Source organism: Aulostomus chinensis, chromosome 21, assembly GCF_037954235.1.
Source record: "Aulostomus chinensis isolate RoL2024-O1b breed Wild chromosome 21, RoL_Achi_v1.0, whole genome shotgun sequence".
NCBI classification, from domain to species: domain Eukaryota; kingdom Metazoa; phylum Chordata; class Actinopteri; order Syngnathiformes; family Aulostomidae; genus Aulostomus; species Aulostomus chinensis.
The window spans coordinates 14,690,001-14,706,498 of NC_141340.1; the positions used below are offsets into that span (position 1 = coordinate 14,690,001).

At 44.8% G+C, this 16,498-nt stretch overlaps 2 protein-coding genes across 3 annotated transcripts in view; both read left to right on the plus strand.

Moving 5' to 3' along the window:
- LOC147241806 (sialoadhesin-like) overlaps positions 1–4,027 on the plus strand; it is a 4,452-nt gene extending 425 nt beyond the window's left edge. Inside the window, exons 2-9 of one of the 2 annotated variants that reach the window (XM_086191303.1) lie at positions 225–364; positions 804–876; positions 1,010–1,363; positions 2,149–2,448; positions 2,529–2,789; positions 2,863–2,950; positions 3,453–3,492; positions 3,701–4,027. In XM_086191303.1, the coding sequence (XP_086047429.1) occupies positions 837–876; positions 1,010–1,363; positions 2,149–2,448; positions 2,529–2,789; positions 2,863–2,950; positions 3,453–3,492; positions 3,701–3,922 (1,305 nt within the window). In that variant the 5' untranslated portion in view covers positions 225–364; positions 804–836 and the 3' untranslated portion in view covers positions 3,923–4,027. Of the gene's footprint in view, positions 1–153; positions 365–803; positions 877–1,009; positions 1,364–2,148; positions 2,449–2,528; positions 2,790–2,862; positions 2,951–3,452; positions 3,493–3,700 lie in introns of those variants that run through there. The other variant, XM_086191304.1, reaches the window with a different exon arrangement.
- A 6,734-nt stretch (positions 4,028–10,761) lies between these two features.
- On the plus strand, positions 10,762–12,528 carry LOC147241807 (uncharacterized). Its single transcript, XM_086191496.1, has 3 exons — positions 10,762–11,019; positions 11,949–12,151; positions 12,347–12,528. Exons 1-3 carry the CDS (start codon positions 10,854–10,856, stop codon positions 12,455–12,457), a joined length of 480 nt encoding a protein of 159 aa, XP_086047622.1. The 5' UTR covers positions 10,762–10,853; the 3' UTR covers positions 12,458–12,528.
- Positions 12,529–16,498: the final 3,970 nt, after the last annotated feature.

The window sequence follows — 16,498 nt, forward strand, 5'->3', positions numbered from 1 at the left end:
TGGTGAAAAGTAGGAAATGTGGACATGGAGGTTTTTGCATTGTGTTGAGTAACAGGAACTTCTTTGTACATACGAATTGCAGACTTTTTTCTTGGTGTCAGTTGCAATAATGTAAATGTGCTGTAAAGACTCCCCCCCCCCGTTCAACTATTATTTTTTGATTTTCATGTTTTACGTGAGAAGCTCTGAAAACACACTTGATGTTAGGGTTGTTGTTCACGCAGGATGCTCACGGCAACAGAAGCTACTGATGTTTCACAAGAAAATCAATGGGGCTGCGACACCACAGGAAGTTGAAACTTAAAACAGTTGAAGAGGGAAGTTGAATATTTTTCTGCTCTACTGCAGCTTAAATAATTTATTGGTAAGTACAGAATTTTCTCTTCTCTCTCTCTCTCTCTCTCTCTCTCTCTTTTTTTTAACTGATTATATTTAGAGGAGTAAAAAAAAAAAGAACAAATGAGGACAAAAAGGTGTGCGTATGATGAGAAAAGGGAGGACTGTTATAAAAGTTGAATTGAATAAAATGCATACGCAGAAACATATGAACAAATGAATGCAGACGAGTACGTGATCATGATTTCTATAGAAATAGCTGCGTTTGATACAAGTCCACGAGGGTAGAAAGGACGATAGGAATTCATGTGAACCAATAACGATCGCGATAACACAACAAATCTGGGCTGGTTTCTTTTTTAACCACCGGCCGGGCGCCATAAAGTCATTTGGGGTGTCATTATTGATGTGGTGTTTCATATTTACACAATGAAATGAAAATCACTGTGTTGCGTTTGGAAATCCAGGCGCGCTCTTTCCCCGCAGCGTGGCCTCCAACCATGTTGATGTACGTGCTGCTGCACGTCGTCCTCCTTCTTGGTGAGTCAGTTTCATTTGAAGCTTTTACTTGAATCATTTCAGTCCTAAATTCATTTATTAAAAAATAAATAAAAATTTAAAAAATATATATATAAACTTCTTCTCCCACTTTATGAATCATCTTCTCTGACAGGTGCCACAAAGGAGTGCTCGATCTCCTTCATCACCGCGCCACGGGAGATGGAGGCCCTGAGTGGCTCCTGTTTGCTCATCCCGTGTAACATTACGAATGACGTGTATGACAGGACAAAAGAGACCTGCGGAATGTGGCTAAAAGGTAGCACCAACATTGACAACCTTTTCTACAACAGCTGCGCGGCATCCAACAGTAACCCAATGGAAATTATTGGCCGGCTGAATCAGAGAAACTGCAGCACTCTCTTCTCCAGTTTAACCCCCCAGTATTCAGACACCTACTTCTTCCGAATGGAGAACCCTGCGTTCAGGGCAAATGCCCGATGTGAACCAGTTCAAATAAAAGTTACAGGTAAGACTTTTGTTTTTATCAGCACAAGTTATGTTTAGAACGAATTGAACACGCTTTGGGTCTCATTCTTGAAATGTCCATACACAGAAATTTAGTCTCACACACGACGGGACTTTTGAAGCTTTCAGTCTCCTCTTACAGTGGTCCTGCCTGTAAGATTAAATTAAGGATTGAGAAGAAATTGTGTGCAAGGATTTTACAAGAATGAGGTGGCCGGTGCAGGGCTGGCTTGTTTTTGTAGGCCACTCCAGGTGTTAGACCTCGGTTCCCTCCACCAAAGGCCAATCCATCCATCCATTTTCTTCCGCTTATTCTTGTTAAAGGTCAGGGCTGGAGCCTATCCCAGCAGCCTTCAGGTGAGAGGCGGGGTTCACCCTGGACAGGTCACCGGTCCATCACAGGACCAACACATAGAGACAGACAACCATTCACACTCACAGTCACACCTACAGTCAATTTAGAGTATCAATCAGCCTCGTCCTCTCTTGATGTCTTTGGACTGTGGGAGGAAGCTGGAGTACCAGAGAGAACCCACAAGCTGTTGGGATAGGCTCCAGCCCCCCTGCCACCCTGAACAGGATAAGCAGTAGAAAATGGATGGATATTTGAGGACTTTTCCCTCTTTTGCTGTTGTCATTTTGGATTTTTCTCTTGAGGTCACATACTTTTTTCACAAGTTCAACTGAATAAAAGGAACCTGACATTTCCTTTTTTGAAGGGTCATTTTTCTCCATAAGTCTGTGACGGTGGAGTGACGTTTGTCAGGGTTTGATTTTCACCCCCAGATTCTCCTGCAAGGCCGATGCTTGACTTCCCAGGTAAACTGAGAGAGACAGAGCTGGTGACTCTCACCTGCTCAGCGTCTACTCCCTGTCCTCACAAACCTCCTAAACTCACCTGGAACCTCCACCCAGACGCTCCAAACAAGAAGGTGGAAAATGCTGATGGAACCTTTAGAACTGAAATCCAGAAGAACATCACTCTGTCACACAAACATGATGGAGAGAACATCACCTGTTCTGCAGAATATCCTGTGAATGGTGGTTCCAGGGCTGCAGAGACCACCAGGACTCTCCATGTGTCATGTAAGAACGCCAGTGATTCTGGTTGGTTCCTGTCAGCACATGATGATTCATGGAATTCCTCTCTGCCGCTTGTTCCTCAGATGCTCCTAAAAACACCTCAGCATCAGCCAGTCCAGCAGGTTTGGTGTCACCAGGCAGCCTGGTGAACCTGAGCTGCTCCAGCAGAGCCAAGCCTCCCGTCAGCAGCTTCACCTGGTTCAAGAAGAGCAGGGGTGGAGCTGTGAAAGTTTCTGAAGGAGACTTTTACCGCTTGAATGTGACAGAGGGAGGAGTTTATTACTGTGTGGCCACAAATAATCTGGGCGATCAGTCTTCACCAGAGATCCAGCTGATTGTTGCAGGTAAATACTCAACCACCTGAACGTCTTCATCAGTGCTGCCGTACGTCCTCATACTTGGTTTCATCTCTAAAAGGAGAGCAGACCGATGGCTCTGTTCAGTGGGGGATTGTTGGAGGAATCACTGGGGTCGTGGTGCTCATCGGTCTGGTTGTCTGTGTTTGGTAAGTTTCACTAAAGCAGGAAATTGTCTCATTAATTGGAGATGGACCCTCACTCAGGTTACTCATGTCCTCTCATGGCTCTGATCTAGATTTGGTTCAGAAGGTCTTTAAATTTCAGGTCACTGGAGATGAAGCATAGAGCTTCAACAGACAGGTAACCAATTTGTTCCAAACACACAGGTGGAACCGCCTACTGGGCAACATGGGTAATGCATCTATGAGGCATGAAAGATGCACAATGGATACCAAAAGAAATGTAAACAAACAAAAAAAGAAATATCGAATGTGGCACTGAACTGGAAATTGGCTCTTCCAGTGACAGTGTTTTATTTTCATCATGATTATTATTATTATCATCATATTTTAATACTTTCCTTTGTTTAAGCTATTCAAGCTACAGCTTTTTGTGTCACTTAACTGATACTGATCAGATTTTTTATTTTTTTTTTAAATTTATGCCTCTTTTTTTTTTATAACGTTTTTCTCCTCTTGTACCTCACAGGCACTCCAAGTCAAAGCATTCAGCTGCAGCAAACATTCAGGTGGGAGAAAAGGGATTTTGACAGTAGAGTGGAGGATTGTGTCTCGTAGGTCGAGACGTGGAGGAACAAGTGTGATTAAAAAAAAAATCTTACTGGCAACATGCTGTGAACAAAGGTGTTCATCTGGGGGACGTAAAGGGGAAATTTAGAGGCAGCCAGTACACTGGAGCTCCTAACAACAGTTTTCATGTGTTAAATTTCTTTACAGAGTCGAGCAGAAGATGAAGATGTGGTTCCAGCTGAAACACATAAAGAGAAAGAAGAAATCCATTACGGAGAGATCGACTTCTCCAATCGGAAAGCTGAAGCATCTTGTTCTGTGCAGCACAGTGGACAGCAGCAGGATACAGTGTATTCACAAGTTCAAGTGTACAAGTCAACAAACACGACCACTGCTGGCACAGAGGACGTCTATGCTCAAGTGAAGTGAAAACAAGTGGCAGTAGATTTTTTGTTCTTATAGCTATTTATGTCTGTGTAGGTTCTCATTCATCCAGGTCATCATAGATCGAAGCGAAGTAAAATCTGGTCAACTGGACGTAAGTTTATCTTGAAGACGTTTCACCTCTCATCCGAGAGGCTTCTTCAGTTCTAGTGAAGAGTGTGGAAACTCCAGCTTATAAACCTATGTGGGAGTGGTCAGTGCTATTGTGGTGGAAACGACCCTCCTGAGACTCACCTGGCCTCCCCAAACGACCAGTCCTGAGAAACGCGTCCTTGCCAAAGGAATGAACTTTGCTGTCACCCCGAAACATCTCCCGACTGTGGACCTCATCACTGCCACAGAATCCGCCATCAAGAAGAACAACCTCTCCACCACAGAAGCAGATGAACTACGACTCAAGGTCACAGCGGCCCTCTCCGAGGCGAAGGTCCCCTCTGCCAACCTCTCGGTCCAGGAAAGGAAGGCCTTGAATGCACTGAGCAAAGATGAGAACATCACCATCCTTCCGGCTGACAAAGGAAGATGCACGGTGGTCCTTGACACAACTGACTACCAGAACAAGATCAGTTCTCTTCTCAGTGACTTTCACACATGAGACCTTAAAACGCGACCCCACCAGCAGCTATAAGAAGAAAGTGGTGGAACACCTACAGAAGCTGCAAAAGGGGGAAATCATCAACCGCTTGGAGTATCACCGCCTGTACCCCGGGGACGCAGTTCCACGGATTTACGGCCTCCCCAAAATCCACAAGGAAGGTGCCCCGCTCCGACCCATTGTCAGCAGCATAAACTCCGTGACGTACAACATCGCCAAACACGTCGCCATCATCTTAGCCCCCTTGGGAGGGAAAACCCCCCACCACGTCCAGAATTCCATGGACTTCGTGAACAAGGTTAGAGAACTCAAGCTGGACCCAGATGAGACCATGGTGTCCTACGATGTGACCTCCTTGTTCACCTGCGTCCCTACCGTGGAGGCTGTGGAAACAGTGAAGAAACGCCTACAGCTGGACAACACCCTCAGCAACAGGACCAACCTCAATCCGGACCAAATCTGCCAACTTCTGGACCTTTGCCTGAACACAACCTACTTCCAGTACAGAGGGAAGTTTTTCAGGCAAAAACACAGCTGTGCCATGGGTTCTCCCGTATCTCCTATCGTGGCCAACCTATACATGGAAGAGGTGGAACAGAGGGCCCTGACTTCCTTCAGTGGACCCCCCCCCACCCACTGGTTCCGATACGTTGATGACACCTGGGTGAAGATCAAGGTTCAGGAGGTACAACCGTTTACAGCACACATCAACTCGGTAGACGTCAACATCAAGTTCACCAGAGAGGATGTGAAAGACGACCATCTGCCCTTTTTGGACTGCGACGTCTACATTCAAGAGGACAGGAGCCTGAGGGTGGATGTGTACAGGAAACCCACCCACACTGACCAATACTTGCTTTTTGACTCTCACCATCCTCTGGAGCACAAGTTAGGTGTCATCAGGACGCTGCAACACCGAGCGGAGACCATCCCCACCAGCGTCCAAGGCCGGAAAAAAGAACAGCAGCATCTGAAAAGAGCACTTAAAACTTGTGGCTTCCCAGACTGGACCTTTGTAAAATCCTCTTCCAGGTCCAGAAAGGAGGAGAGCTCCAGGAGGAGGGAAGATGAAGAAGGCAGGAGAAAAAACATAGCGATCCCCTATGTGGCAGGGGTTTCTGAGAAATTAAGGAGAATCTATAATAAGCACCGCATCCCTGTGTCTTTTAAACCAGACAACACTCTGAGACAAAGACTGGTTCACCCCAAAGATCCCACCCCTCACAGCCAGAAAAGCAATCTGGTATACGCTGTCAGATGCAGTGAGGCCTGCACGGATCTCTACATAGGGGAAACCAAACAGCCCCTCAACAAGCGCATGGCCCAACATAGAAGAGCCAACTCTGGAGGACAGGACTCAGCGGTTTTCCTCCACCTCAAGGAGGAAAGCCACTCCTTCCAGGACGACCATGTCCAAATACTCGACAGAGAGGACAGATGGTTTGAAAGAGGAGTTAAAGAAGCCATCCACGTCAGGATAGAGAAACCATCTTTGAACAGAGGAGGTGGACTGCGACATTTCCTTTCACCTATTTACAACCAAGTCCTTTCAAAACTTCCCCAAAGAGCTCAGCTGAAAGACCCATGTGGAACGGCTGATGCCAGCACAGCCCATTAGAGTCTGAGTGGTCGGTGAAACTCCCTAACGACCACCCCTGAAACTCCCTGACACCTCACAACGACTGTCGTTTGGGGAGGCCAGGTGAGTCTCGGGAGGGCCGTTTCCACCACAATAGCACTGACCACTCCCACATAGGTTTATAAGCTGGAGTTTCCACACTCTTCACTAGAACTGAAGAAGCCTCTCGGATGAGAGGTGAAACGTCTTCAAGATAAACTTACGTCCAGTTGACCAGATTTTACTTCGCTTCGATATAGCTATTTATATTGATGAAAAACACACGAGTTACTTCAGGGCCTGCTCGCTGATTCCGACTCCGCCAGCGCAGGAGCACCAAGTCAGCACCGAGCGGCCAGCTGCACTGAGGACAAAGGAGCGACCAGCATCCTCCAGTCTTCCCTGGATACACAGGCCGGAACTGAAAAGGACTGAGGCTCACGGATCTAATCCACGATGATAAACTGGAAATTTGTATTATATGTACTAATTTTAATTGTTTTCCTTTATTTCTTCTTCAAATCAAGCTTTTTATCGGTCATTTGATTCATGTCATGTCTGTTTCTTTTCTTCTTTGATGGTTCAGTTAGCATAACTCACTGTCTATAAAATTGTACTTATTTCAGTCTCTGTTTATTCTCTGACTTGTAAAGCACTATGAATTTCAGTTCATTTCTTTGAAAGGTACGTTTAAGGTAGGTAAGGTAAGTTCATTAATGATAAAGTGTACTTTCAAAAGTGTCTGTATGAGAAAACTAAACCTGTGGGAAGATCGTCACGCTCCTGGGACACAAAGAAGTACAAAATAAAAAGACGGGACGGTGTATTTCAGAGATCTGGAGGGACACAGTCACACCCTTTAGCTTAGAGGGAGTGTGTTCTTGACGGGTGAACTGGCGCATCACTCTGTCCGATGAGATTCATCCAGAGACTGAGGAGATGATCATCAGCAATGACCCAGCATTCTGATCTTTACCCTGATGGATGGAGACGCCCTCCCTCAGCTGCACACATGACCAAACCCTCCTGCTGAGAACTTAAACCCTCGAAGTACCAAGAAGAGAAAAGTCAAGTCAGGTCAATTTTATTTGTTCAGCACCAAATCCCAACAAAAGTTCCCTCATGACACTTTACAAGTAGAGCAGGTCCAGTACCTCACTCCTTCAATGAATCTACACCCAACAACTCTCCATGAGCAGCACATCCTGCAACAGTGGTGATGAAAACCTTTCTTTTAACAGGCAGGAATGTGGAGCAGATCCAGGATCAGTGGGAACGGACGTCTGCTTTGACTGGTTGGAAGGAAAGAGAGCAGGAGAGCGGGGCAGAGACAAAGACAGATAATGGAGGAAGACAGACATACAGAAGGAAAGAGAGGGACAGAGATAAAGAGAGGGAAGAGGCTGATGGACAGACGGGGACATAAACAGGCTGGAACAGAGGGACTGAGGGCAAACAACACATTGGATAGTGACCAATAAAAACATCTGCAGGTTAATCAAGCAATCACTTCAGCATCATATGAGCATTTATGTGCTAGCAAATATGATACAAATGGAATGCAGATGTCAATGCTGGTACAGTATAGAGAATACTGATATAAATACTACTAGTACTAATACCAGTGCTGGCACTGAGGGTGTCAGCCTGAGCCTCTTCGGGTCTGTAGCCTCCTCCAGCAGCAGCAGCAGCAGCAGCAGTCAGGGATCTGGGAAGTGGGGAAGCACAAAGTCTCCAGAGAAGAAGAAAAGTTAGTAACACGAATGAGTCAAGGAGGACAGAAAGGAGGAGAGAGAAGCCCAGTGCATCATGGGAGATCCCCTGGCAGTCTAAGTCAGACATGGAGGAGCCTGATTGTGAGTGAACATGAAATGATTGCAAACATTCATTCCAGTCTTTTCATGCTCTTTCTTGCATCGATGGACGTATGCACTCCTGTCTGACTCTCCCCAAAGCAACTTTGCTTGAAGAACTTCAAAGTAGTTCTCAGACATTGGGTTTCCCTCAGTTCCTGTGAAGCAACCTTCAAACTTTACAGTATTTTTATTTAGCCAGCCAGGCACACTGAGCTTGAAGCTGATGGTGACCGCTGGCTAACAACAGCTATGGCAACAAAACTGTCCAACAATCTCCATTTCCAAACTCTCAAGAGCATCATCCTGTATCACTGACGCGTCCTTCATCCAGCCGTATATTCAGTGATGGCAAACACTTCCAGTTCACTGATGTGAACAAGCACATACAAACACAAACAAGTTGGTTTCATCTACCATGAGGAGTTTGAACCAGGATGTGAGCATAAGGCTGGATGAAGGAGACCTGGATTATACCAGATTATACACTTGGGAGGGTGTAAAGGGATGTTGTCGTTTTTGTTTTGTTGCTGTCGCTGTTGTTAGCATCAGTCAGCATTAGCTTCAAGTTGAATGTATGTGGCTGGCTCTTTCTGCACTCTGGAGAAACAAAATGGAAGAGCAGAAGGAAAATTGTCAACTTGAGCTCAGAACTTGAAAAGTCTAAAGTCTTTCTTTTTGTGTGTTTTATTTTTACAGGACTGTAGTTTTTCCAAGACGGTCGAAATCATCACATGCAACTCCACAACACTCTTGGGTGTGTAACTATCCTTACAGCACAGCCCTGTATTGTGCATCAGTCGCTGACTTAACAGGTTCAGAATCAATGTGAAAGATGAGACAGTTAAGATGTGAAAGAAACCAAAGTGATAAAGCAACCTGTGAAACAAGAAGTGTTTGCTGTGTATGGAGGAAGTAGATTCATCTGTTTTATATCAGCAGAAGTGAAGTTAATTTTGTCTGAGACTTTATGAGTTGTTTCTTCATTTGTTTGCAGAGTCAAAATCTGGCTGACACAGATAACAAAGAAATTCATTATGGAGAGATCGACTTTTCGAAGCGACACGAAGGTTCTTCTGACCTGCAGGACAGTGAACAGCAGCAGGATACAGTTTATTCAGAAGTTTGTGCGTCTCAGTCAAGGGACAGCATAAAACCGACTGCTGGAGCAGGAGACATCTACGCTGTTGTGAAGAAAAACTCAGCGTGGTGACATTAGCTTGCCGCTACAGGTTGCTTGCTTTCACAGGTGCAGTGCTAATTTTAGCTCGGTACTAAAATTCTGGTACAAACTTTAACCTGCCTCTTCAGGTCTGGTAACATTTCAGTTTTTCACCCACACGTTTGTTCTGACACTGACTTTTAGCCCTCAATTTAGTCTTACAGACTGAAAGCAAAGTCCTCTGTTGCTTTACTCTTGTAATTACAAAGAACTTCCTTCTTTCAGAAGTACACAATAAATGTTAGAAGCAAGGAGTTCAACAAGAGCAGACAGAGGAGTGTCCAGGTACCCAATGTGGGAAACTCTCTACAAATAAATAAACTGAGGGCTAAAGTAGTCAGATGGTGTTTACTGATACATTTGTAGAATGAATATTTCATGAAGTGTACTGGCGTCAGCTGAGGAACAACAAGACAGTGTACTCATAAATAGCACCGTGTTCACACTGCAAGCAATCATTCTCTATTCAGATCTTTTCACTTCAGTCATTTTATACGCCTAAAAAAGCAGGAACAGAAGAAGACAAATTCAACAATCTGACTGAAAAAGGCTCAGGCAGAAGCAAAGGCTTATGAGTGGCCCCCTACTCAACATCTGAAGCGACACACTGGTGTCAAGTGGGAAGAGAAAAATCAAACAAAAAAACAAACATGTGTGATACATACACATGCACGTTTATGCATATATAGATACGCATACACGCACATACAATTATTCATATAATGCACATTTATGACTCCTTTTTTTCACTGCAGTCGTAACTCCCAAATATGAAGGCTCGTAATTATTTTTGGAACAGAATAAAGGAAGTACGTTGCTTGAGTTGGAGATCAGCTCTCTTCCACAGCTGAACCTTTTCAAAGAAATTTTTCATCTTTTTACTTCTTCTTCTGCTTTTGGTAACACAAATTTGCATCCATCTCTCAACTCATATTTAGACACACACACACACACACACACACACACACTCTTAATAAACCAGAGCCAGGGCTTCACATATATAAACAGATCCTGCAAGAGACACCGGGAACATTGGGGTCCGACAGGTTCTCGGGTATCCTCCACTGGTCTCATATTTTGATTGTCCACAAAATCTTTTTTGATATTTTTATTGTTTTGGATTTTTCAAATTCTTTTTTTTAACGTAATTGTTCACATTATCATTAAAAATGTGGCTCCGGTGTGAACTGGTCATGTGACCTGCATGCAAAGAACAGCATCACGTCACGAACAGGGACTTGGAGGCCACAGATATCAGAATGGACAATCTCATGTAGTGCCTCACCCCTGCTGCGGTGGCAGCTTCCAGTACTGCACTTCCTCACTCCTCACAGGACAAAAACTGTCCCAGAAAAGGTCCTCATAGCCTCAGAGCCACAAGTTTCATCACTAAAATGACTTCACAGCTGCAGACCTGATTAGAGAGGCAGCCACGTGCTATGATTGTTGCCATGGAAACCTAGTAATTTGAAAATGTTGACCCTTTGATCATGAATCTTCATCACACTGACATTACTAGTATAAGAACCCTCAAAGTTCCTCCATGGTCAGTTGGTGACTGTTCCCTCAGTCGTCAACTACTGCTGCGCTCTCTGGAACAACAACAAACTGGTTTTGGGACTCTAGCAATGCCTGGCGTGCATTACAAGTTTGCTTCTCAACAAGTCTCTGGCAGTGTGGTGTTACATGGGGGCGTAATCCCAATGGAAGGCCTGCTGAAAAAGGTGATAAAGACGCAAAAGCTTGACCCCAAACTCTCCAGCCTGCTGGTCATCAATGAACAGACCAAAGAAGGTAAGGAACCACTCATCCAAGCGTTCCGCTTCCATCTGGGTCAACTGGTGTAGGTTTGACTGGCTGTCTGGTTAACTGGTGAACAGCGCTGGACTAAAACCCCAAAAAGTCAGACATGGTGGACATAAGACCAGCCACACGTGTATGGTGACATGATGCCTGTCTCTCTCACAGCTGCATGGTGAGGCCATAACTTCCATCATGTTGCTGTCAGTGTGTCAAAAGTCTGAGTCAGTGTGTAATTTGGTGGTAAAGAGGTGAAAGGAACCCTAAAGCCTTTTAAATGAATTTATTTTTGAAAGTGTAGTGTAAATCAAATGTATTTAGGTTTAAATTACATGTCAGGTGGAATTCATAGGAGCTGTTAGTTCTCACTTATACTGCATCACCCCAGGTCCTTCACTCACACGAAGTACACAAGCTATTCTAAATGAACTATGATACTTAACAACAACATACAACAACAACAAAATAGCAGGACAATCAAACTTTGCGAGGGTTTTTGTGAATGAAGTTAACAAATGCAGATATAAAGTGAAATCCACAGCTGCAGGTCACTGGTGCAGTGCTAATTTTAGCTTGGTACTAGAATTCTGGTGCAAACTTTGACCTGCCTCTTCCGGTCTGGTACTAATGTTAGTTGGCTACTTCAGGTATGATGCTAACAGTAGCTTGCTGCTTCAGGACTGGTGCTAATATTGGTTCGCTGTTTTGGGTCTGATGCTAATTTTAGCTTTCTTCTTCAGGTTTGGGGGGGATGTTAGCTTGTTTTTAGAAGCTCAGCCACCACAGAAGGGAGGGGGAAAGGTAGACACCCCTAACCAAATGGATAGAATTTATCGATGCTCTTTCCTTCATTCTAGGCTGCACAGTTCAGCTGAAACCTGCAGATCTTTGACATACATGTTTCTTTTATCTGTGTCACTGAGGTTCCACCATGGAGGATCAAACTGGTCCAGGACTTCCTCTCCTCACTACCCAAGGTCTCCTTAACAAATCAGGACTCCCTCCCGGGCCCGGTCTCGTCACTACCCAAGGTCTCCTCAACAAGTCAGTACTCCATTCCAGGCTGGTCTCCTCACTGGTCCAGGTCTCCCTCCCAGGCCCGGTCTCCTCATCGGTCCAGATCACGGTACTTAGTTCTTTTTGAATAAAAGCTGTGAAAGTTTTTGTGTAACTGTGCTATTCTGTCTAATACTTTTTTATTCAATTTCTGTTTCTGTTCCTGTTCATGAAGAACAGCCTGGTGGTTTCTCTGTGGGAAACGTCATCAATCAATAGGAAGGAGTGGTGCTGACTGTGCTTTGTTGGTGTTGTTTGGTTTCAGGGCCCACTCACGTCAGCCTCCCTCCAGGGACACGCACAACCACCGCGCTCCCGCCAACCAACACAATGGCAGATGGGACGGCACTGCAAGGAAACAACGTTATGGAGATAACGATGCCACAGAAGGGCGATGCCTCCTGGACAAGAAGAAATGTAGAAGGCAGTGAAATTATTCCTTTTAAAAAATGAAATGAATCTGCCACACAATAATATATTTTTTCTATTTTGATTTATTCTGAGTCGTCACCTTATCGTGGTGGAGGGGTTTGCGTGGCCCTGTGAGCCTGGTAGCTGTGTTGTCGGGGGCAACAGCCCCTGGTAGTGTCTACCATGACAAAGTGCTCCCAGGTGAGGGTCCAGACTAAGAACGATTCAGAAAACTCTGGTGGTGCTGGAGGTGCAGGAACCTTTACCACAGGAGGGAGACCGATGGCTACTTGCTGCCACTCACATGCTTTTACTCCTGCAGGTTAGCCTTCCCTTCCATGTAGAGTTAAATAGCAAAGACACTGGTAATGGTGCTCCCGGTGTACTGGGATGGGGTTCGACTCCCTACAGTGTCCTGCTGACTGTTTGGCATTTACATGGAAGCCCAGAATTTCCAGTGCAGTGGTTGTAGCAAATGTCAGGAATGGTTCCTCCACCTAGCAACATGGACGGCTGAACATGGAAAGCTGAGCCTGTAGTCCAAATAAGAAAACACCATCAACCACATCCACTACCAGCAGGGGGAGACAACAATCAGTCCACTCCCAACAGGCACACGTCCCCAACGGGCCCTGGACGAGTCAACTAAAACAAAAAAGAAAACACACTTCTGACCATTTTTAGTCTCATCTCAGTAACAGCTTGAGTTTATGTTTATCTAAATCTCTTGAAGTCAGAAGTCAGCGCCACATGAAGGAGATCATGAGTCAATCAAACATGACGAAGTCACCTTCTGGTATGGAGTCCCAGAAGGGCAACAGGGCAAAAAAAACAAAAATAAAGGGCACAACTCTGCTGCGTGCACCAGGACAAAGTTCAAAGACAAAGTTTCTTCTCGTTTTTTTTCTTCTCATGTCAAGAATGATCTGAATTATTAAAAAAAAAAAAAGTCAGTCAAAGTAAGGAATCAGAAGTTTGCGTTGAAGTACAACAATAGCATCCAAATAAGTCATCTATAATGCAGGATCAATGTTACTGATATTGTAGTATGATTGATGTATTCATGTATTGATGTATTTCTTTCTTGTAATTGAGCTGCGGTAACACAAATTTCCCCGTTTTGGGATCAATAAAGTTCGATCCATCTATCTATCTATGTGAAACTGGCACATTTATCGATGTATTTTCTAAGATAAAAGACACTGCGACAACAGAAAGATCCATAAAACACACCAACAAGAGGTGTGTGTGGTACATATGTGGAGTTACTGGGTCCCATCATGTTGAGGCAACTGGGAAGAGCTCAAACAAAAAAGGCTTGTGTGATTCATGTAGTCATAAACTACGGTCCCGTAGAACTGTTCACTGCGTCTGCTGCTGGTATGAAGCCACGCACTGTAGGTGGGTCTCATCAGTAATCGTTAGTGAAATATATATTATAATGAACGATAAACTCCAGTTCAGTATGCGGCTAGTCAGAGTCCTGAGGTACTTTCAGTATTCAGAGTTCTTAGTTTTTAGAGTTCTAAGATGAGTTTTTCAGGGCTGTTGTAAAAAGTCATGAGAACTCTGGTCCATCCCAGTTTGATGTTTATCCTGAAAAAGTGTGTTTTTGGACGGCGTTGCTGTTGTTAGCCGTCAGTCTGCGTTAGCTTCAAGCTAAATATAGGTGGCTGACTCTTTCTGTGTTCAGGAGCCACAAAGAAGTGATAACATTGCAACATTAAAAAGTGACATGTGGTTGAAAACATAACATGTTAACAAACTATTCATGGACATTTTGTGAGATGGTGGTCTCCGCTCTCTCAAGGTTTAACTACATGCCAAACAAAAAGAGTTTTTGGCATTAATAATCAGACCATAGATTTTTCCATCCTACAATGACGCGTTTAAAAGGTCACAATTTGATACCAACATTAACACGTACTGTCGGACACTGCCAGACTTGGTACTTGCCTTTATCCCTCATAGTCGAGGGCAGAGCATACTTCTATCTAAACAGTAGGATCCACCATCATGTGCCTCTTTGTCACTGGCTGAGGCTCTGGGCCAGAGAAACCTGTTTCTGCCAACACGACTCGTGGTTTTCACCAGAGCACAGCTGTCAGAGACAACATCCTGTGTGACACCTGGTTAAGGATCCCCACCTGATTTGACCACACAACATTTCCTAATCAGTCCCTCGTGAAGGTCTGCAGTGGACTGAGCTGTTGTTGTCGATGTGAGGGTCTAAGGGCAGAGGATGTTGTCATGATGCCATCTAAAGCCCTTTGAGACAAACTGTTGTGTAAACAGGCTACAAATAAAATTTGCCTTGCCTTGGAGGCCTGCTTGTGGATGCAGGAGTTTCAGTGTCACCTTCCATGCTTACTGTCTTGGTACCAAAACATCTGCAAAGATGGGGCTCTGAGCAATAGCAGCTGAGAATACGCTACGATCTCTCTCCTGGTTTTGCAGGGACAATCTAGAGAAGCACATGGTATTCAGATGCAGATTCTATGTTCCTATAACCTTAGAAGGTAACTTTAAGAGTCGGTGGATGTTAGTTAATTTGTGGTGTCGGTGCCTGAGGCCATTTTTTTTTTATTTAGTGTTATGGACTAAAATTCTTATTAGTTTTACTCAAATTCGAGTCATTTCTGTATGTGATAGTGATGTCTTTTAGACGGTGATGATGTGACGATGAAGGAACTGCCGCTGACGCAGTCTTAGTTGCATATAAAAAGGTTTATGGTAGAAAACACAGTGTCACTGCTCTCAAGCATCCATTGAGAGATTCTTGGGCCCAGATTTGAACCTCTGGCTGCTATTCTGACTATATACCATGGTATCCATCCCTTCATGGTATCTTAACTTAAACATGTCATAAATATGTCCCTTTGAAAATGGACTTGCTGAACATACATGGTAAAACCCAGCTGCAACAGCATTGTTATGCTGAATTGAACTGAGTTTGGACCAGAGTAGCAGCAACCAGTGATGAAGGATAATGGCCAAAGGCTATTTATTAAATGGAACAGGAAAAAACCCTGCTCTGTACAAGGGAGGCTAGAATACGGGGGTGTGGTGGGGGTGGTGCTTTAGATTTACATGACTGGGATGTGTCAGTACAGTGACTGGTCACACACGTGTGTGCGTGCACTAACAAGTCCAGGGTGGGGAATATCTAAAACTGGGGGTCAGAGGTCCCAGAGGAACTGAAGGTGAAGCGGGAAGGAGACTGTTGGGGTCCAGGAGAAAAACAGGTTTATGTTTGTAGAGGAACTCTTGGGGAAAGGAAAACAGGGGGAAAATAACATAGGAGTGAATCCACAGAGCAAAAACTAGAGTGTTTGCAAAAGGGCAGCAAAATCCTAAGCGAGCCTGTCGGTAACGTAACCACGTGCGTTCAGTACGTTCAAGCACCGCGTGCAAGGGCAGGCTTCCTCTTATAGCTGGGCTGGTGATGGCTGCAGGTGTGGCTGATTACTGATTAGCAGCACCTGTGCTGCTGGCCCTCCCTGCCAGAGGAGGAGGGCCATGGAGAGACCTGGGAGGATCCCGAACAAGCATCTTCCTTACATACCAACCCCTGACCTCACCTAAGAACTGTCAGATACCACAACAGTTTCGGTCCAGTTCTAGTTGACAAAAACTCCGTCCATCCATTTTTGCCAAGAGGCCTTTACAACCTTTACAGCTGAAAGAGGAACTGTTCCCCATTCAGGGGGGAGAGCAGCTGGAACTGAAGCAGGACATAGAGGATTTAACGTTTTGTCTTACTGGAGAAGACAGTTACGTCATCAAAGATCAGGTTCTGGACCCGAGTCCTGGTGAAACTCAGAGTCCAGGAGAGAACCAACTCGTCGTGTTCGACAGGTTGGCTCAGAACTTTTTGTTACAAAAACTAAACAGTGACTACCAGCTCCTGTGTAACAACTCCACTGTAGATGAGAGCCAGGAGGACAGAGGAGCACGCAGGCATTAAACCACACACCTGCAAAATTTGTGGTAAAGAGTTTAGAGA

What these genes read in the sequence shown, in the direction of transcription:
- LOC147241807 (XM_086191496.1), top strand. Translation starts at nt 10,854, where the DNA reads ATGCCTGGCGTGCATTACAAGTTTGCTTCTCAACAAGTCTCTGGCAGT. An exon ending in CAATGAACAGACCAAAGAAG is followed by an intron (nt 11,020 to 11,948) that starts GTAAGGAACCAC and finishes TGTGTCACTGAG; the next exon opens with GTTCCACCATGGAGGATCAA. An exon ending in CCTCATCGGTCCAGATCACG is followed by an intron (nt 12,152 to 12,346) that starts GTACTTAGTTCT and finishes GTTTGGTTTCAG; the next exon opens with GGCCCACTCACGTCAGCCTC.